The 21,574-nt window shown below is 63.9% G+C and overlaps 1 protein-coding gene across 4 annotated transcripts in view; it reads left to right on the top strand.

Moving 5' to 3' along the window:
* Nucleotides 1–21,574, top strand: part of LGR6 (leucine rich repeat containing G protein-coupled receptor 6) — a 105,764-nt gene that overhangs the window by 19,288 nt on the left and 64,902 nt on the right. The window contains exons 1-4 of one of the 4 annotated variants that reach the window (XM_038541879.1): nt 2,347–2,458; nt 2,550–2,621; nt 4,960–5,031; nt 12,559–12,630. In XM_038541879.1, the coding sequence (XP_038397807.1) occupies nt 2,358–2,458; nt 2,550–2,621; nt 4,960–5,031; nt 12,559–12,630 (317 nt within the window). In that variant the 5' untranslated portion in view covers nt 2,347–2,357. Of the gene's footprint in view, nt 1–2,346; nt 2,459–2,549; nt 2,622–3,682; nt 3,806–4,959; nt 5,032–12,558; nt 12,631–21,574 lie in introns of those variants that run through there. The other 3 variants (XM_038541878.1, XM_038541880.1, XM_038541881.1) reach the window with 3 other exon arrangements.

Here is a 21,574-nt window from a genome sequence, read left to right as displayed (position 1 = left end):
TGTCAGCTTCTGGGTGTGGGTGCATGTGAGCTACACGGGGCAGGTCGAGTGTCCAGGAACCGGGCCTGAGAGCGGCAGCACGGACGTGCGTGCGGGTGTGCACATGCATGTGTTCATAGTGGCCCCGGGTCAGGCATCGGGCGTCTGATTCAGCCGCAAGCTGGACCCCAGGGAGCGTCGCTGAGCCACCAGGCCCCTTCCTGGGGTCGGGAGCCAGACGGGGCAGGAACCTGAGCCCAGAGAAGGACCTGGTTCCCCAACAGTCACACAGCCTAAAAGGGGTTTCCAGCCCTGGGAGCGAGGCCTGGGCAAGGCTGATTGTTTCCCTCAAGGAGGACTCGTATGACTTAGCACCGCACGCGGCCCTGTCCTCGCCGCACACGCGGGCCCAGCACCCCCGAGGCAAGCACATCCTGGAGCTCGTGTGCCCTGCGTGCGGCACTCCGCTGCCCTGTGGGTACCTGCGGGTCCTCACGGCCAAGCCCAGGCCCCCGGGGGCCCCGCCCCAGAACCGCTGCTTCACAGTACAGCCCCTTTGTTCAGGGCACCCGCGTGCCCCACCAAGCTGGGGAGGGATCAGCTGGGGATCCAGCTCCGAGGCCCGCCCCGCACCTCCCTCTCTTGGCCTCCCTTCCTCTTCCTCTCCCTTTCCCAGGCGCCAGCCTTGCCCCTCGCCTGAGCCACGGGGAGAGCCACCCTCCCTGCCCCCTCCCCGGGCCCTGCGGCTGGATGTGGGGCGGGCTGGGGGGTCCAGACCCCTCCTCCCCAGGGGAGAACAATGAGGCCGCTCGTCAGGGTGGGGGGCGGGGCGTGGAGCCACATCAGAGTCTCCGAGTCGCGAGTAGCGGCCCCTGGGGGGACAGCTGAGTGATGAGGCCTGCGTCATGTGCCCGCGTGCTCCTTGAACTCCCGCTCCCGCTCCTGTGGAGACACGTCCAGAAATGCACGGGGCAAACGTTTAGAGGTAATCAGCTCTGGGGTGCCTCGTGCTCCCCGCCGGGCTGAGCTGGGCCGGGCCCGGGACTCGCAGAGAGGCGCAGGCTCAGGGCCTAGGCCTCCTTGCCCCGCCGCCCGGCGGTACCCCTGCCCGCGGAGCCCGGACGTGCCCGAGGGCCACACGCTGACGGAATCGAGCAGCCCTCGGGGTCCTGCCCCCCGAAAGCGGCTCCAGCAGCCCGCCGGCCTCCTGGCCCGCGCGGAGCAGGCGGGAGCTGTGGACACCAGCAGCCCTGCCCTCGACCGATGCCTTCCTTCTTCGGGGCACGTGCGTCAGAGCCGAAGCGTCAGGGGACGCAGAGCACAGAGACGAGCAGTCCTTATAGACTGGACCGGCCCGGCCCAGCCTCCCTCGGTTCCCCGGCCTCCGGAGCCTCCGCACGGCGCGCACTCGGGCCTCGGGGGAAACAGGTCAACGCGGCCCGGGGGTGCCCACCATCTGGCGGCCGGTTGCGCTCACCTCCGCACCCCACGGGCGGTGGGCTGGGCCGACAAGAGTTAGAAATAGCGTGGACCCCAAACGTCGGCCGCACGCGTCCCTGAGGCGCCGCCGCTCACCCAGGCGCGGGCTAAGGGACGGCTGATGCACGGGAGGCCTCCCTGTCCCCGCAGCCGTCGGACTGGGACTCTGGCCCTCGTGTTGCCGCCGGGCGTGTCCTGTCCAGCGGGCGGCCCGTTGGTGCTGGCTCACTTGTGAGGACCCGTTTCCGGATGAGGAAACCGAGGGCCACGGTGTCTGAGAGCCCAAGCGCTGATGGGTGGGGAGACGCAGCTGGCCTCGGGCCTTGTGATCTCAAGACGCTTTGTTTTCTTGTCCATGAAGCGCAGATAACAATGGAATCTACCTCGGGGCTGCCGAGAGGATTACTTGGAATTATGTGGTTAAAGGTTACCAGTGCTGACGCGGGAGCCGTAGTTAGGGGGTCACTCTGTGTCAAGGCATCTCTGGAGGACCGGTGACCCCGAAGCCACCCACCGGTCCCTCCCATGACGTGGGAAGGCTGGATCAATGCAAGCCGGGGACCCAGGGAGGGCCCAGGGTCTGCGACAGGAGGCTGGGCGGCTGTGGGGGCGTGCCCGGGGGTCCCCTGGTGGGGGGCTTGGGAGGAAGGCCAACAGGAAGGGGCAGGGAGTCCCCCCGGTTCTGGGACGGAACAAAAGGACGACGCCCCGCCGCTGTCGCGGGGATGAGACAGCAGTGCGTGACTGTCGCGTGAACTGCCACGGCCACAGCCGCGACCTCCGGGCTCCAGCCTCCCCTTTGAACCCCCCCCTTCTCTCGGAAACTCCACGAATGGTCCCCTAGCTTCTCCCTTGGGCGGGGTCTCCCGCACAGCCCCTCCCCGAGGGCCTGGCACTGGATGGGCCACAGCCGAGGGCAGAGCCGGAGGCCGTGGAGGGTGGTGTCGGGACCGGCCCCCCGCCCCGTGCTCCCCCCCAGGGAAGGCACCTGCTCGGCCAGGTTGGCTCTGGGGCCCGACGGTGCGGCGTCCGCGTGTGCTGGGGCCCAGACAGGGCGGCTCACGGCCCCTTCCCGTTTTGTCTCCACGCAGAGACCTGAGCATGAACAACCTCACGGAGCTGCAGCCTGGCCTCTTCCACCACCTGCGCTTCCTGGAGGAGCTGTGAGTAGAGGCCTCCGGGGCCTGGGGCAGGGCTTCGGGACCCTGGCAGCTGTAGGAGCCTGGGCTCCCCGGGGGGGCTCAGAGGAAGGGGCCCCGGGGCTGTTCCGGAAAGCGGGGAACTCAGCGGCCCCCGGGGCAGCTCTGAGTCCCAGGCCGGGTGGAACCACATGGTCCAGGGCTCTGAAACCTGGCCCGTGTCCTCGAGGCCAGCGCCTGCTTGCAGCTTCCCCGGCTGCTTGCTCCTCTCCCTGGGGTCATTTTGGACCCACTCCCTGGTGTCCAGCGACCAGCCACCCCCAAGTCCCGCTGGCTCTTCTCCGCGGTGCCCGTCACCTCCACCCCCCCCTACTCCCAGGGCCGCGGCCCCAGGGTTCACGCACAGCTGCAGGCCGCTCCCGCCTCCCGACTGACCCCCCACCCCCCCAGCCTCCTTTCATATGTACCCTGCCCGTCTTTAGGGGCAGCTCGCCAGCTCAGGGACCTTCTCTGACTCCCCAGCGGCCGAGGGGTCCACTCCTAAGGCCCTCCCCCAGCCTGGCCTGGACCCACCTGGCTGGCTTTGCTCTACGGAGGCCAGTCGTGTTCACTGTCCTGGCAGGAGACGTCCCCTCAACCTGTGCCCACCGTCTCGGCCACAAGCCGTCCCCGGTCACTGCCAAACACAAGGCCGTGTCCTCCCCCGAGTCCTCCCGGTCCCAGGCCTTCCCACGGCTGCTGCCCTGCCTCAGCCTCCAGGGGAGCTCAGGAATAAATCCTCTCTTGGGTTCAAGCACCCGGCCTCCCTGCCCAGGGAGGCCAGGTCTCTGTGTGCCCAGTCCTCCCTCGTTGGTCCTAATCCCCAGCCCCCTGCCCCCAGCCTGCTCGGACCTGGTTTGGCAGCACCACTGACCCTCAGGGCTCCCCTGAGGTCCGCCTAAACTGCAAAGCCTGGGCTCCTGGCTGGAAAAACATTCATAACCGCGCCCCTCCCCTGACTCGGCTGCTGCCCTGCCAGCACCCTGGACTGTGCCCTCCCCCCCCCACTGCAGAACGCAGTCGGCCTGCCCCTGCTGGAGTCAGCCCGGGGCCCTGGCCAGGCCGTCGGGGTCACACGCTTACTGAGCTCCCCCGTGGTCAGAGACGAGCTCCGGGTGCTCTGGGGGAAGCACGATGGGGACCCGCCTGCTGCCCTCAGGGACGTGCGGGTGAGGCAGCCCGCTGTGCTCGGCAAGGGGGCAGGTGCGCGGGCGGCTCTAGGCGGCCCCGCGGGTGGGTGAGGGACGGGGCCAGGGCGGCCTCTCACCCTGCGCGGGGGAGCTTTCCGGGGGAGGACCACTAAGCCCGCTCCCCAAGGCAGGGCAGACTGAGAGGCAGCAGGGGCCCACGAACAGGAGGAGCCGCGTCGTGGGGGGACTGAAAAGTGGGTGTGAAGGCGGAGGGTGGCGCGCAATGCCCGGGCTCGGTCTGCCAGCCGCAGGCTCACCTTTGTCCTCGCAGCCCCGGGAGGAGCTTGGGCCCCTCTAGAGGTTCCACCCGAGAGATCACGGGACAGTCCCGTGGCTGGCGTCCACCTGCAGAGCCCAGCTGGGGGGCCTCGCATCTCGTGATGCCTTCCCTGCACGTTGTGCTTTTTTAAAAAACAACAAATACCAAATAACAAGATTCTTATTAAAAAAGGAAAACGACAGCTTTCCAGGCAGCTTGTGAGGAATGTCAGCACAGCATCCGCATGCATAGCCCCTCGGGGGCACCCAGAGAGCCCGGGGCCTTCCGCACCCTCCGCACCCTGCGTGCTCGGTGCGTCCCGCCCGCTTTGGGCGTCGAGCATATCCTGTCGCACTTGCTCCCTTTAGGGCCGGCGGTGACCCCACAACAAACAGGGAGACGCTTCGTTAGGCCCGAATGTTGGGCTCATTCTAAACCGCCCCTTCCCTAAGGCTCCTGGCCGCACGGTTGAGGGCACAGGAGACCCCCCCCATGTTACCTGGGTCCCCTGCTGACCCGATGCAGGTGAGGGCGGCGGGAGGCATCCGGGTGAGGACGGGAGCCCAGAAGTGAATCAGGTCTGGGTGACAACTCCGTGCTGCCACAGCCTGCCTCTGTCACCCTCGGGGGAAAGTGTCGTGACCCCCTGTCCATGCCTCAGATTGCTCCTATATATCTAGGGACAAGCTCGCCACCCGACCTCCCGGGGTGTTGTGGGAGCCGAGTGACCTTGGGTGTGAAGCATCCACCACGTTGTCCACCTCCGTAAATGGTAGTCAGCACCCCGTGCCCGTCCCAGGCCCCTGGGCACCTGGCAAGTGAGGCCCGGCCCCATTTGGGTTCCCCGCCCGCCTCACTGTTGCCCCGTTTGCAGGCGCCTTTCGGGGAACCATCTCTCGCACATCCCGGGACACGCGTTCTCTGGCCTCTACAGCCTGAAAATCCTGTAAGTATAAGCCGTCCCCATTTTCCCAGGGGTGCGCCCTGGGGCCCCGTGGGCAGGTTCAAGATCCGTAACCGGGTCCTGGTGTGTTACTGGCTCTGCTTACTTCCTCTTTACTTCCCATTCTAATCATGATTTCTGTTTCTTTGTCTTCACCTTTTCTTTTCCCCTTCTTTTTTTTTTTTTTAAGATTTTATTTATTTATTCATGAGAGACACAGTGAGAGAGAGAGAGAGAGAGAGAGGCAGAGACACAGGCAGAGGGAGAAGCAGGCTCCCTGCAGGGAGCCCGATGCGGGACTCGATCCCGGGGTCACGCCCTGAGCCTAAGGCAGATGCTCCACCCCTGAGCCTGGGGGGGGGGCAGTCTTTTCACCTTTTCTATAACAGACCCTCTGATTATCTGTTAATCAGTCTGTTTGCTTGATAGTCATGGCAAACCCTCCAGGGAACTCAAGTATCTAAATATCTCCTTTTTTTTTTTTTTTTTTGGTGATGTGAATAGTGGCCAGAGAGGCGGGTCCTTACTGTCCCAGTCCCAGGCTGGAGGCGGAGGAATCAGGGTTTCCTTGCCTCTCTCCCTGCTGAGACCCAACCTGGTCTCCCGGCCCCGGCTCAGAGTCCCGTTCCCATGGAGTCTCTCTGTTCCCAGGCTTCCTCGTCCTAGTTCCCTTCATCTTTCCCTTAAAGCAGACGGAAAGTGAGGGTTGCGGAGGACCTTGTGTCAGTTTGGTGACTTTCCCCCTTTTGCTGTCGGGCTGATGGCCCATCTCAGAGAAGGAGCAGCCGAGGCACATCCCCTCCCTCCGCCCGCCCCAGGTGCTTACACTGTCCCAGCCAAGGCCGTCTGTCTCCCCCAAGGCCCCCCTCATGTTATGAGGAGTGAGGATGGAGGGCCGCGGGGAGGAAGTGGATGCACAGGGTCTGAGGGTGGGGGGAGAGGTTCCTGGGGAGGGTACATCACTACACAGACTGGTTTGGGAAGAAAATGAGGATCTTGAAGGCTGATCCTGGAGCAAGACAGTGAGCGCTCGGAGCTTCCCCGGACTGGCCAGCCATCGCCCAGCCCTGCGGCTCCCTAAGTCCTCACTTGACCTGCGGGTCTCCTCTGTCTGGTGGAGCAGGGTGTTCACTGCACAAGAGCATCTGGCTGAGGGGCTGAAAAGGGACCAGAATCCCGTCCTGTGCCTGGCTTGGGGCTAGCTCCACCTGGAAGGACGGTCTTTGTCGAAGGTGCTCAGAGCTGCTCAAGGCAGGCATGGCCCTGGCCCCTCGGGCTGCCAGCTGGTCTGCACCTGGTGCACGGCTCAGCGCTTCCTTTTCATGCTGCTGGTCTTGGACCCCTCTGGCCTCTAGCTCTGGTCTCTGCCCCACAGGCGTCCTGGTGTCTTGTGCCCCTGCCCCAGCCCGTGCGGTGCCCTTGGGTCCCACCGCGTCTCTCCCAGCCCTCCCTGGGCTGGCTTCTCTGTGTCAGCCCCGGCTCCCCTCCCTCTGCCCCTCTGTGCCCCCCTTCTTCCTGCTTCTCCTCGTGGGCTGTCTCCATCCCATCCGCATCGCTGCCCCGGGGTGTGGGGAGGCATCCTGAGCCAGACGCTCAGCGCAGGCAGCCTGCCTGGTGGCGTGTCTGTGCCCAGTGGCAGGCTCAGGCCTGCAGCCGGATTAGAGCGCGAGCTCTGTTTGCTGGGCCTTCAGAAGATGTGAGGCTCCCATCCCGTTCCTAAGGCTCCGGCTTAGAGAGGAGCCTTCTCTTTCTTCTCTGCCTGCATTAGGCAATAAATCAAAGCCTCCGAGAAACCGCAAGCCTCCCGCCCCCTTTCTGCCAACGGCGCCCGTGGCCGGGTGAGCTGGGCGGCCAGGAGAGGCCGCTGGCTGGGGGCCAAGGCCACCGGACCCCCACGCTGCTGCTCGAAGACCCCTGGCCTCCCGTGGCCTTGGCCTCCGTGCTCTGCCCGTGGAGGTCCCCCCTGAGAGATGCCCCGGGTGCCCCGGGAGCCTGTTCTCCTGCTCGGGCGGGCGCTGCAGGGCTCCAGAGCGGGCTTGTCCTGCCCCTGGGCAACCAGGCCAGCTCCTGCCTCCCGTCCTTCCCTTGCTCAGGGCTCAGAACTGCAAGGGAACGGGAGCCTCAGAGCCCAGCATCCGCAGGCCTCTCTGTCTGAACCAGAACTCTGTCCCTTTTCTGCTGCCCGGACTTCATCGGGGCCGGGACTCTTTTTTTTAAAGATTTTATTCATTGATTCATGAGAGACAAAGAGACAGAGAGAGACAGAGACAGAGACACAGGCAGAGGGAGGAGCAGGCTCCCTGCGGGGAGCCGGACACGGGACTCGATCCCGGGACCCAAGGTCACGCCCGGAGCCAGAGGCAGCCGTTGAGACCCCCAGGTGCCCTCGGGGTCTGACTCTTCTGAACCCTATCTTCCTTTCTCTGAGGCCAACGCTCTGCCTCTTTCGTCTCGGAAGCAAAGGACATAAGAAGGGGGGTTCGTTCCCTGTCCAACCGGCTCCTCCCTGTGCCCCCAGCGCAGCCCCCGCCCCACCTGGGCGCCTTCCCTCCTCCACCGATTCTTGGAGCCCACAGGCCCCGCCGGGCGCCTCTGCAGACAGCCAGCCCCGCCTTTTCTCCAGACCCTACAGGAGGGATTGTCCGTCCCCGGGAGTCAGGGAGCCCGAGACCCCTGCCCCTGCCCCTGCCCCTGCCCCTGCCCGGCTCTGTGTTGGGACTGTCCCGAGGGAAGTGCAGGGCTGGCCGCTGGCCTGTGGGAAACAGCCTGCCCCTCTGAGAGCGCCTGCCCTGCGGCCCCGTCAGGGTGAGGGGCCAGCCCTGTGACGGTGAGGGGCCTGCGGAGGCCGGAGCTCCTGCATCCTGACCCCCAGCCTGAGCATGTGGAGCCGGCCTGGGAGACAGACGGAGGGAGAGGGAGGGAGAGAGGATGTGTGCGCGCCCCCACTGCCTCTCCCCTCACAGGCCTCCTCCCCACGGCTGCCTCCCCCCAGGAGCTGCGTGAGGCTTGACCTCCCTGCCTTGTCCACCAGGCCCACCGCCTCACTGTGTCAGGTGGCTCTGGCCCGTCCAGAAGGCCTCCCGTCGGGCCCAAGTGGCTCTCCTGAGACCCAGACCCAGGAAACAGGGATCGGCAGCCCGAGGACGGGCTCTCCCCCGTGGCCCCCGGAGGCTGGGCACCACATCGTCCCCAGCGACCTAGTCCTAGGTTGAGCCTGTGGTTTGGGGTTCCTGGTCCTGCCGCCTCGGTGGAGCTCGGCCTGCAAAGAGCAGCCGCTGCCCGGGGAGCTGCAGCCGAACGCCCGGGGCCCCAGGAGACTGCCCTGGCTGGCCGCCCTGCTGCCCCCTCCAGGCTGCAGTGGGCCATCGGGGGCTGCCGTCACCCCGTCCACTCCCCACCTGGCCTCATGGCGGCCACGCCCGGCCCAGCATCGGGCTCCCTCGGGTGCCGATGACATGACCTGGACTGACCTGTGAGCTGTGCACGGCGGGCCGGCCGCTGGGAGAAGGCCCGGGGGCCCTGGGAGCCCAGGGAGCTCCTCGAGCCCTGCTGCCCCAGGAAGGGGCCACTACCGCCCTCGTCCCGTCGAAACGCGGATGTCAGGTGCAGCAGATCCCAGAACAGGTGTCAAGAACGACACGCAGACGCCTCAGTCTTCTTACTTTTAAAACGGGGACGTTGGATATGTTTCCCGACGCTGCCAGCTACAGAGCCTTAAAACACAAATGCCTGGGGCAGAAGTCCTGATGTGTAACTGGAGGGAGGGCGTCTCCACTTAGGGCGGACGAGGGGTGGGTGGACCCCAGGCTCTGTCTTGCCCACCCACCCCGGGGACCCCGAGGCCCCTCCGCAGAACCAAAGCAAGGGTCTTTGTCAACCGCGGGTGGATGGCCTCTCAGGAACTCATGGTTCCTGCCCCCAGTGCCTCTCAAGCCACAGGGAGCACCCACCCCCAGGGCTTCACAGGTGACCAAGGGAGGAGTCCTGAGGGCTCCGCTTCCCGTAGACTGTAGACTGAGGGCCTCGCAAAACCTACGCCCTGACATCCCTCGCCCAGAGGTTGGGCCCCGGGCCATCATCGGGCTGCGGTGTAACCTGGACATGGGGATTGGAAAAAATCCTCCCAGGTGGTTCTAATGTGTAGCCAGGGTTGAGACCCGGTGCGTCGGAGAGTCCGGCTCGCCAGGCGGATCAGGGCCAGCGAGCGAAGCAGGGCAATGTGGTCACAAAAGCAGTGGCCCCGGAGGCAGGACTTGGGCCTTAGGCCAGCTGCTGCCATTAGGCTGCTTTGTGACTGGGGGCAGGTCCCCTCCCCTCCCGAGCCCCCCCTTCGTCTCCTCATTTGGAAAACAAAGAGGCTCTCCCCTTCTAAAAGGTACTTCAGGCTTTGATGACCCAGTTGTGTTGCCCCAGAGGAGTGAAGGCTGGGAAATGAGGACTGGGACAGCCAGGGAGACAGCCCGGGCCCAAAGCCAACCGCCGCCGACCTCCGGCTTAGTGGGTTGGGATTCCACGGAAGCCAGGGCTTTCTGGACAAACAGACCAGACCGACTGCCTGGCGCGGGATGAGTTGCCTGGGGAGGTACCAACTTCCCAGGATGATGTGCCCTAAAGTGCGGCAGCCTCTGTGTTGGGAGGGAGGCAGGATTCGGAGACCGTAAAGATCTTTCTAGATTTGGGATGTGACAGAGGAAAGGGTAGGAGGGTCTGAGCACGTGATGGGGGTGGAGACGCGTTGGGGTGCCCAGGGGAGGCCGGGTTCTGCACGGAGTTGGCCAGATGCACCTCGGGGGCCCCAGGAGAGTGGAGGGTGGGGGGGGGGCTGTGAGGTGCCTGAGCAGCCTGCGGCCCTTCCTGTTTGCCCAACCGGGATTTCTCCATCTCCTCCCTCCGAGTGTCCTGGGGCCTCTGGGGGATGGAGTCAGGGCGGCTCCCTGAGATCTCCCGGTGAGGTTCCCACTCAGTAGTTGCAAGGGGTTGAGGCGTCTGGAAGGACAGGAGTACTAAGCAGGGCGGACGGCAGGACAGGTCCCCGGCCCCTGAATATCGTAGCTGAGTGAGGGTCTACGCGTTGTCTGGCAGCTTCTTCCTTTGAGAGATGAGACAACCAGGGCCCCGAGAGGGGAAGTGGTGAAACCACATGGAGGAGCAACACCTGCTGACGCGCCCCGCGCCGCGCAGGGGTTCTTCTATTGAATCCATTTAGTCGGCGCCTCAGGTCATTATCATCATCCCCAGTTTACAGGTGAGGACACTGAAGCCCACAGGAGTTAAGTAGACGTCACGGCCATCAGGCAGCTGGACAGAGGCAGAGCCCAGGCCCCAAATCCCAGGCTACTTCAGATCCTGCAGTGTGACGGCTACGCTTTGAGGAAGCCTGGACAGGTTTAAATTCTACCTTTTTAAATTTATTTTTTAAAGATTTTATTTATTTATTCGTGAGACACACACAGAGAGGCAGAGACCCAGGCAGAGGGAGAAGCAGGCTCCTTGCAGGGAGCCTGATGTGGGACTCGATCCCAGGACCCTAGGGTCACGCCCTGGGCTGGAGGCAGATGCTCAACCGCTGAGCCACCCGGGCGTCCCAACTTCTACTTTTTTTAATTAAAACATGTTTAAGATTTTATTTATTTATTCATGAGACACACAGAGAGAGGCAGAGACACAGGCAGGGGGAGAAGCATCCTCCATGTAGGGAGCCCGACGCAGGACTCGATCCCAGGATCCTGGGGTCATGACCTGGGCTGAGGCAGAAGCTCAACCACTGAGCCCCCCCCCGGGCGTCCCAAATTCTACCTTTTTTTAAAGGCTGACTTTTTTAAAAAAGATTTTTATTTATTTACTTATTTATTTGAGTGACACAGTGAGAGAGAGACACAGAGCGCAAGAGCAGGATGGGGGCACGGGGAGGAGCAGGCTCCTGCTGAGCAGGGAGCCAGATGCGGAACTCGATCCCGGAACCCCGGGATCATGACCTGAGCTGAAGGCAGACGCTTCAGCGACTGAGCCCCCCAGGTGCCCTTTAAGGTTGACTTTTAATTAATTAGTTAATTATTTGGGGAGGGGATGGGGCGCCCAGTGTGGAGCCCGAAGTAGGACTAGAGCTTACAACCCTGAGATCACTGCCTGAGCCGAAATCAGGTTGGGTGCATGACCGACTGAGCCCCCTGGCGCCCCCGACTTCCACCTCTGCAGCACGACTGTCCTCGCAGGGTCCGCTCCTGGGACCACCGAGCCTGGCCCCCTTGGCTCACCTGGCCTGGGGCAGGGCCCGGGGCAGGGCAGGCCGGACCCCAGCCCCAGGCTTCTCCGCCGTCGTGGGGGGCTGACTCCCCAGCTTTGCCGGCACCAGGGCTCTGCTCGTCTCCAGGCCAGGCCCACGGCGACGCCAGCATCCTTCCGTTCGTGGGCTTGTGGTTCGGTATCTTGAGCTCAGGAGGGGGCAGGTGTGGCCTGAGCGGGACAGTCACAGGGCGCTGTCTCCCTCCGCCTGGTTGAGGTCGGCCCCTCAGTGCCCCCGTCTTTCAACCTGAAGACGGGGAACGAGCTCCTCTTCCTAAAGCCCGGGGCCTCCGACTGTCCGGAGCCCCACGCGGAGCTCGGCCGAGCTCACCCCTCCGGAGGGCGTAGGGTGTAGGGTCGGGGGAGGGCCCACTCCCTCTGCCCCGGCGGGTGGCTGCCCTCCTCCCCCCATCCCGGGCCCAGCTCTCCAGGCCCGCAGGTGAGAGGCGCAGACGGCGATGCCCCCGGGGCCCGGGGACAGGCCGATTCCAGCCGAGCAGCCTGCCGAGGGGACCCCGCTCTCTGGCTGGCGTGTCCCCCCTCCCATCCCCCCGCCTGGGCTGTGTGAGGCTGGGCCGTCGGGATGGTGCTGACATGCCGACCTGGGTATCTCCAGCTGTTCCTGCGGACTTGGGCTCCACACCAACATACTTGCCCGGGGCCCTGCCTCCAGGGGTCTTGCCCCGTCCACATCCTCCCCTCCCCAGAGATGCCCCCTCTTTGCGTCGCACCGACAGGGAAACGGGCCTGGGGAGACCAATGCCGCCGCCGCCCAGGCCCTTTCTGACCAAACTGTGACAGAATGGCTGGTGCTCTGACCTCCGGGCGCTCGGGCTCCCCGAGCTCTCCTCCGCTTCCTCCCCGGCCCCCCACAGGCCTGCCTGGCCCCCTGCAGCCCTGCCCAGCCCATCTGACCCCAGAGCCCCCCCCCAGCTAATGGGCGGGTGGGTGCAGGGGGCTCTGGCTAATGGGCGGGTGCAGGGGCCCCCGGCTAATGGGCTGGTGCAGGGGACCCCCGCTAATGGGCAGGTGCAGGGGATCCTGGCTAATGGGCAGGTGCAGGGGATCCTGGCTAATGGGCGGGTGCAGAGGCCCTCTGCTAAGGGGCAGGTGCAGGGGACCCCCACTAATGGGCGGTGGGTGCAGGGGCCCCCTGCTAATGGGTAGGTGTGGGGGGCCCCGCTAACGGGTGGTGGGTGCAGGGGGCCCAGCTGCGCGCGCTCCTCCAGCCCTGCCCTCCCCTTACAGGATGCTGCAGAACAACCAGCTGGGAGGAGTCCCCGCGGACGCGCTGTGGGAGCTGCCGAGCCTGCAGTCTCTGTGAGTCACAGGGGGCCCAGGCCGGGCAGCTTCCTGGGGCCTGACTCACAGCCCGGCCTGCCTCGGCTTCCCCTCCTTTCTGCGCCCCCCCACCCTGTGTTCCAGACGACGTGCCGCTCCGGGGTTGGGTTTTTTCGGGGGTTTTTGTTGTCGTCGGTATGTGTGCGTGTGGATCCGAGAAGGAAGGCCCTGGGCCCCCCCAGGACTGTGGGAGTGGGACCTCCCGGGGTGGGGCCTCCGGGGCAGCAGCCCTGGGCGTCTGGTGTCCAGCCGAGGAGCCCGGGGCGCAGGGTGGAGACAGCCACCCCACAGAGGTCGGGCAGGGGCGACCCCCCCCCCCCATAGCTTGCTGTAGCCCCGAGGCAGGGGGGACGCTGGGCTCTGACACCATTGCCTTGCCCCAGGGCTGGGACTGCATTCAGGGACCCGCTGCCCCCAGGACACAGCCGGCCTGGCCCGGGGCCCTGCAGCTCCCGCCTGGCCCGGTGGGGGCATCGGCATCGCGGAGGCAAGGTGCCCAGTGTGCCTGAGCGCTGCGTCTCACTCCCGCGGGCACCTCGTGGGGCCTGGGTCTAGCGGGCGCCCGACGCGGGCCTCCTGAACCGCCTGACTTCCCAAGTACGCCTACGTTTGATGGGAGACTGAACAGATGTCCCGGGAGCCGTCAAAGTGAAGAGACAGGCTTGGGCATGACGTTTAGGCATGGGGAAACTGAGGCACAGCCAACAGGCACTGCATCTGGACGACGGCTTCTGGCCTCCCCGGCCGGGGTTCACCATGGCCCCCGCCCAGTCCACGGATGTGTCCCATTCTTAACTGTCCTGATTGATCCTCAGGGAGCGGGGGGTGGGGAGCGTGGCTTTCCGTGCTGTGACCCACACTGGGGCCGAGGTACAGCCGCGCCCGGCCGGCGGTGTGTGCCACAGCACCCCTGCTCAGGGCTCTCTGCTACCCCTCGCTGGCCGTCTCCCCCCTCCTGGGCCGCCCCTGCCTCCGCTCACTCTCGCTTCCCACCTCCGCCCCAACGAGCGTGGCCTCTGGCCCCAGACACCTGTTGTCCCGCATCCAGCCACACTGCGCATGAAGGTTCAGTCTTGTTTGTTCTATTTTTTTTTAATTTTTATTTATTTATGATAGTCACAGAGAGAGAGAGAGAGGGAGAGACACAGGCAGAGGGAGAAGCAGGCTCCATGCACCGGGAGCCCGACGTGGGATTCGATCCCGGGTCTCCAGGATCGTGCCCTGGGCCAAAGGCAGGCGCCAAACCGCTGCGCCACCCAGGGATCCCTAATTGAGAATCACATCTTTTGGCTGCTCGGGGGTCCCCGAGGCCTTGTCTCTCCGACGGCATGTGGCTTTGGGGGCACCGTCTGAACCTCCTGAGAGATGGGCAGGCCCTGCGGCCGGGGGAATGGGACAGCTGGCGTCTCCCCGCGGCCCTGTCAGTCCCCGTCGCATGGGGGGTCAGGGCGGGGTCGGAGGCCGGGTCCCCCACTCCGCAGCTCTAAGGCCGATGAGCAGGTTCCGCCTCTTGGAGCCCTGTGAGGAGGCTCTGATCCCGGACACCCTGTCCCTGTCCTCGCTGTGCCCCCCTTCCTCCCCCTGCCCGTTGGGGATGATCCCCTTCCCCGCCTGCCTCACGGGGTCGTCGGAAGGTCACGCAGGCGCTGGACACGGAGGCATCTGTAAAAAGAAGGCCCCACTCCGCTGCCCGGCGTAGCGGTGCTAACGGGATAGCGTTCGCGTAGCCGGGCACTGAGCCATGCATTGTACGCGTATTTTTGAGGCTTTGCTGGGGAGGGTTTGCAGCCTGAAGAGTCATCAGGGAGCGTCCACTGGGCAATGCGTCGGGGAAGGGCGTTCCGGGCAGAGGGAGCGGCACTGCCACGCCACGACGCTGGAGGACCTAGGAAATTGTAAAGGCTTCGCCAGGAAGTGGGCCCGGCTGAGCTTTGTGTGCGTCGGGGGCTGGCGGGAAGGGCAGGCGCGCAGAGATCCGGGGTCAGCAGAGGCCGCACCGTCGGGAGGGCGGCCCTCGCAGGGATGAGGACTCTGGGGAGCGCAGGAGGATTTCTAGCAGGACGGCAGGGTGACGGGGTTCGCGTCACTGAGAGATGATTTCGGCAGCAGTCACCGAGGACAGCCTGGAGGTGTGGAGCCCTGAAGGGGCCGGTGAACCAAGGGTGCTGAAGAAAGGCACGGCCGGTCGGTAAAAGAGGTTGACGGGCGCTGGAAATACCAGGATGGCCCGGGTCCGCGCTCTGGATCTGACGCCCTGGGGGGGGGCTCCTTCGCTTACCACCTGCGGGGCCCTGAGCGCATTGGATCACACGGCTCTGCTCCCCTGTGTTTACTGGTAAGACGGAGGTGGCACCTGCGTCCTCAGCAGGGCGGAGTGGGGGGAGTGGATGCGCGGTAGAACGGTAGCTCTGGTCGCTACTACTGCAGCTGCTGCCGCCGTGGGGTGGGCGGAGGTGGGCGTTGCGGGAGGAGCAGTCAGGCCCAGGCCGCCGGGCGTGCCCCCGGCTTCCACTCGGTGTGGACATTGGGAGCCGGGCACGCAGTGAGAGCACGGTGGGAGGCAGGCGGGCCGCCCAGAGGGTGAGCGCTTGGCGGGGGGCACAGGGAAAGGTCGCTTGGACCTATTGAACTTGAGGGACCCGTGGGTAGGGTGACGGGGCGTCTCAGACACCCTGGAGAGGGGGTCACGACCTGCAAGACAGCCGTGTGCGCGCGCATGTGTGCACATGTTGGGGAGAAGGGGGGCGCTTGACCCAACTCGAGCGTTCTGTTTGGTAGGTGTTTATCCTAAGCTGGGGTCCTGAGACCCTGTCCTACTAATCCGGGTTCCTGCATCACAGAGACAATACAACCAGCCCGGCTACTAGGCTGAAAGGAGAAGGTGGGAGCAAATGATAATTTGGGGAGCCCCTCCGTGTGCCTGCCGGATGCTCATGTGCTCCGTGAGATGTTTCATGTGCGTGGCCTGAGTCAGGGAGGACCCCAGGGCCCGGGCTGGGGAGTGAGGAAGGCAGGGCCATACCCCCACTTGCCGTCGTCGCTGCGCCCTTTCCATCCCAGCTGCAAGGGAGGTGGCTCTGGGCGGCCATCACTGGGTGCCCCCCCTTCCTGACAAACACCAACAAATAGAAATTTCCCCCTTCCTGTAGGATGTCGGTGGGTGGGTGGGTGGGGGCAGCGTATAGGAGACACATCCCTGCCCTCGTCCCTCCTGGGGGCGGTGCGGCTCAGGTCCCTGGAGAAGGCTGTTCCCTGCCTCCCGGAGGGAGAGTCCCCCACAAAGTCTGGAGCCCGTTCCTGGAAGCTCAGTGAAGCTCCGGACCGCAGTTCACCTTCTAGCAGCTAGGACCAGACGCGGGGGGATGGGAAGCGGCTTTGGACCAGTGGGGAGTGGGGCCAGGTTAGGGGACTGGCCCTAGGTGGCCAGCGGGGCCTGCTGTAGAGACTGTTTGGCTTGGCCCTGGGGCGGGTGGCACCAGCTCCACGTTCCCCCTCCCTGGATACACTTGCTTCTTCCCCGAGCAACGTGGGAGGGAGACGATGGCAATGCCAGATGTGTCACGCCAGGCTTGAGCCAAGGCCAAGAGAAACCACGGGAAGCCAGTGGAGCCTGGGGGAAAATAGAAACTGGGTGGGGGTGAGGCACGGCGTGGGGAGAGGCACGGAAAAGCAGAAAAACAGCCCAGAAAGACTTCGGGACGGGACGGGGCGGGGCGGGGTTGGGGGGGCGGGAAGCACAGGCCAGCTGGTCCCTGGAGAAGAATCAGAGAAGCACAGGGGAGAAAACAGGAGCACAGCCCCACCCTGGACACCCCACGGGGCAATGCATGGTCGCCAGGGGTAGCCTCACGAAGCTGGCGTGTGTGTGTGTGTGTGTGTGTGTGTGTGTGTGTGTGTGTGTGTGTGTGTGAGGCCAGGGAGGTGATGGGGAGCAGGGCCACAAGCTGAAACCCCGAGCTGGAGCCGGAGCCGGCAGGACCCTCTCCCTCCGTGCAAGCCAGCCAGCCTGCCTGCTGCCGTGGCGGGGGGTGGCGGAGAGCATTGCAGAAGTCAGGGATGGAGCGGGGCAGGGGTGCCCGCCTGCATGGAAGGAGCTGGGCTCAGGGAGGTGCGGGAAGGGGCTCCCGCTTACCATGCTTCCATCTCATTTAATCCTGAAATCCCTACATAGTAGCTTCCATCGGTCCCGTTTCATAGAAGGACAACCGAGGGCCGGAGAAGTTAAGCAACCTGCCCGAGGTCCCCCGGCTGGGATGTAACTGAGCGGGTTTCTATTTTAACTCTGACTCCAAAGTTCCATGTTCCTTTTTTTGATTTTTCTTGAAAGAGCAAGTGCGCACATGCAGGCAAGGGGAGAGGGCGGTGGGAGGGGCAGAGGGAGCTCGGGAGGGAGAATCCTGAGCAGGCTGCGGGGTCCGCGGGGTCCGAGCGGGATCCATCGGGGCTCGAGCTCACGGCCCAGAGATCGCGACGTGCTCTGGAGAGGCAGGTGCTCAGCAACTGAGCCACCCAGACGCCCCCAAGGACCAGGTTCCCAGCCTCTGTCTCCTCACACCCACTCTGGGACGCAGCACTGTAGGGTCCACACCCGGCTGCATCGCTAACTAGCAGAGGCCGCGGGCAGGCCCCCCGCCCGTTTCTGGGCCCCGGGCTCCGTACCTGTGCCATGGGGGTTCACGTGAGACGGCTGCCGACGGGTCCCAAGACGAAGCACGTCGGGCTCCAGAGATACGAGGGCGCCCCGATGGGGTTAAGGCCCTGTGCCTCAGCTGCCTGTGATGGCTGTGTGCTTGCTCTCGGGGTCCCGGGGTCTCTCTGTGCGACGCAGAGCAACCCCCTTGAACCCTTCCAGCCTCCTGGGAGCCTGTGAGGGGGGATGAGGAGGCAAGTCTCGAGCTTCCCCCGGAGACAATGGCTAACCCTCTCTGGCCGGTGCCAGGGGTTCTATGAGGGCAAGGATCGGAAATGGCGAAAGCACAGGGCTTCTGAGCAGGTGCCCCTTATTCTGTACGTGTGACCCCCTCCCCAGGACAGTTATCCCCCCAGATGGAGGGCCACAGCCCGGCTGATGACACCCGGCCCGTAAGTGGCACCTCCCATGTGGGAGGGGCTCATACTTCTTCCCTCTCTTACTCCTCCCCCGACCCGCCTGGGGTGCTCAGACTAGTAGTGTCCTTACCCCGTTTACGCCGGGGCAGACCACTGAGGTGCCGGGCGGGGCGGGGGTGTTGATGTGACTCGATGGAAGGCACTACAGTGAGTACGGAGCAGAGCCATGGCCCGGCCTGGAGTCCACGCACAGAACCGTGGGGCTGGGCTGCCTCTCGGGCGTTCCACGGCTGCTGGGTGAGCGGGTGGTGAGCCCTGGGGCCGGGTCATTGCTGGGGCTCTGGGGTCCCGGGTGTTTCTGGAGCCCCTGCCCCCCGGGCTGGGTTCGGGTAGGGTGCTCTGCTGGGGGATGCCCGAGAAGCCCAGATCGGGCTGTTTCCGTCCTCACTCTGGGAGCTCGAGGGTTGAATGAGCCCAGTTTGGGGGCCTCTGACCAAGCCCTGTGGACCGCGTGGCCCCGTAACCAGCAGAAGCCTATTCCTAACAGTGTTGGAGGCTGGGCAGTCCGAGACGAGCTTGCCAACACGGCGGGGTCAGAGGGTGAGGGTCCCCTCCTAAGCTACAGGCTGCCGACCTCTGTTTGCACTCGCACGTCTGGAGGAGCGGGGCGGGAAGCAGGCTGTGTCCCGGTTCTGACCAGGGCTCCACCCTCGTGGCCTCACCTAATCCCAATCACCTCCTAAGGCCTTAGCTCCTAAATCCATCACACCTCGGTCCATAAGAAGGCAAGAGGGTTGGTTGCCTGGGGAGCGAGGGCTGCTGACACTGGCATCAGCATCGATCCTGCAGGCCTCTGGCTTTGATCGTGACCCCAAAGGCTCCTTGAGGGAGGGCCTGCGGCTGGCTGTGCCTGATAACCATCTACTTGTGAAAAGCATCAAGATTTTTTCTTTTTTTTAAGATTTATTTATTTTAGAGAGAGAGAGAGCACAGCAGCAGGGGCAGCGGGAGAGGGCGAGAATCTCAAGCACACTGCCCGCTGAGCTCGGAGCCGACCAGGGCTCCGTGACCCTGAGATCACGACTGAGCAGAAGTCAAGAGTCAGACTCCTGACCGACTGAGCCACGCGGGCGCCCTGGGAAAGGTTCGCCCTTGCAAGGAGGTGCCCCTGCCTTTGTAGCCCAGTTCACAGGCCCACCCAAGAAGGACGGTACAGAGGGGAAGGGCTCTGCTCAAGATTCCCCAGTGAACTAGACATGGAGCAGGAATGGGAGTCGGCAGGGTCTTCCTGTGTGGGGGGAGAAGGGCCCGAGCATGACTCACCTTACCGCTCGCAGCCTCCCCAGGCACATCTCCGAGAGGCCCCAGTGCAAGGCCTGGGCGATTCCGAGGGAGAGAGCCAGTGACGCACGAGCCTGGGGAATTCCCTCAAGGAGGCGTGTCCCCCCCCCCCCTCTCCTGGGAACCTCGGGCAGGAGGAGGATATCCCTGGGGGGGATCGAGGAAGGTGCCCTGGGGGCACAATGGGCCAGCACAGTCACGACTAGGACTTGTGTGAAGTGTGCTCTCTGGACCTGCAGCCTCAGCAGTACCTGGGAACCTGTTAGAAATGCGAACTCTCAGGCCTTACCCTGGACCCACTGCAGCAGAGTCGAGGACCACACACACCAGCAGTCTACGTTTTAAGAAGCCCCCCCACCCCACCCCCCGCCGCCCTGGGGGTTCCGTGCACACTGGACATTAAGGATCCATCTTGGAGAGAGGAGATCTGTTTGCTGGCACTGCCACAGGGAGGCTGAAGACGACAGCGATCCATGCTCTCCGAGTCCTGGAGCCGGGGGGTTGGAAGTCCAGGTGTCGGCGGGGCCTCTAGCAGCTTCTGTCGGCGGCCAGTCTGCGCTCGCCGTGGCCGCGTCATCCAGTCGCCGCCTTCCCTCGGCACGCGGCCTTCTCCTCTCTTGTGCCTCTGTGTGCTCTCCTATCAGGACACTTGTCACCGGATTTAGGGCCCACGCAGGTAATCCAAACTATTAATGACATCTGCCAAGACCTTTCTGCTGAATGAGGTCTCCTGCACGAGTTCTGGGAGTTGGGACGTGGACTTGTCCTTCAGGGCACCACTCTCAACTGGCCACGAGGAGTAAGATGGATGGCGGGGAGGGTGAGCGAGCCTGCACCCCCGGGAGAGTGCCTGGGGTGAAGAGCTGAGAGTCGGGTCAGAATGAAAAGAGGAGGCTTCCCCTTGCCTGTGAGCCAGTGGTGCGGGCACCTGGCGAAGGAAGGCCCGAGGCTGGCAGGCCATGGGGAGGAGGCCCTGAGTCTGGGCAGTTCCGGTCCAAGTCACATCCTGAAGGTGCCAGGCTGCCATGGAGGAGCCCCGAGCTGCCCCCGAGCCCGTCACGCCATCTAGACAATATGATCAGTGCCACCCAAGCTTGCCTGCCAGCCAGAAAGGGCCCTGAGACCGGGCCATGCTGTGGGGCCCAGCCGAGGGGTCCCCAGGGACGCACGAGGTGGCAGATGGCCTCCCCGGCGCAGCTATTTTAGGTTCCATGATTATATGCTACCGTATTTGGATCTCCCCAAGGTTCCGGGAGTTGATTACTACATTCGTCTGGGGCAGAGGCTGCTCTGAGGTGGGTGGGTGGGCGGGCGTGCAGGCAGCCCCCCGCATGTGAGGAAGCTCTGAACGTGGGTAATTTGGCTCCTGGAGACTCTAGGAGAGTGTCCGTGGTGGGCTGGGCCCTGGGATCCTGTGGAGGTTTTTTCAGCGGTAAATACTGGTCTGGGATAGAGTCGGCCCAAGTGGGGCCACCCAGGAGCAGCGTGGTGCCTCACCCCGTGAGGAGCACCTCAGTCTAGACTGCGGGTCTCACCACCCTCCTGCCCCTGAGTCCCACGGGGCTCTTCCAGGCTTAGGCCCGAGAGGTCTGAGGAGCCCCCCCAGGTTGGGGTGTGGAAGCTGATAACTCAGATGCAGTTTAGGTGCCCATGGGCCCCAGGGAGAGCCAATAACCAGGGAACTCCCTTCCCCATGGGGAGAAGACAGGAGCAAGTCTCCTTCCTCCATGTTACTGCCCTCTCTGAGCAGCTGACACTAGGGCAGAGCCCTGGCCTGGGTTCTGGGTATGTCTGGGGGAAAGAGGAAATACAGCCACTCGTGCCCGACTATCCACCCACCTGTCCGTCCATCTATCCGTCCATCTGTCCTTCCATCCGTCCATTCATTCATCCATCCTTCCATCCATTTGTCCATCCTCCCACCCACCCATCCATCCATCCATCTATCCATCCATCCATCATTCCATTCATCCGTCCTTCCATCCATTTGTCCATCCTCCCACCCATCCATCCATCCATCCATCCATCCATCAGTCCATTCATCCATCCTTCTATCCATTTGTCCATCCATCCATCCATCCATCAGTCCATTCATCCGTCCTTCCATCCATTCATCCTTCCTTCCATCCTTCTGTCCATCTGTCCATCCATCCATCCATCAGTCCATTCATCCATCCTTCTATCCATTTGTCCATCCATCCATCAGTCCATTCATCCGTCCTTCCATCCATTCATCCTTCCTTCCATCCTTCTGTCCATCTGTCCATCCATCCATCCATCCATCAGTCCATTCATCCATCCTTCTATCCATTTGTCCATCCATCCATCCATCCATCAGTCCATTCATCCGTCCTTCCATCCATTCATCCTTCCTTCCATCCTTCTGTCCATCTGTCCATCCATCCATCCATCCATCCACTGTCATCCTTCCACTCATCCATCCATCCTTCCTTCCATCCGTCCTTCCATTCATCCATTTGTCCTTCCATCCATCTGTCCATCCTTCCATCCACCCATCCATTCTTCTATCCAT

The sequence above is a fragment of the Canis lupus genome, chromosome 7 (genome assembly GCF_011100685.1).
Source record: "Canis lupus familiaris isolate Mischka breed German Shepherd chromosome 7, alternate assembly UU_Cfam_GSD_1.0, whole genome shotgun sequence".
Taxonomy (NCBI): Eukaryota; Metazoa; Chordata; class Mammalia; order Carnivora; family Canidae; genus Canis; species Canis lupus.
The sequence above is the reverse complement of the archived record's forward strand: the minus strand, read 5'-3'. Positions and strand labels throughout refer to the sequence as shown.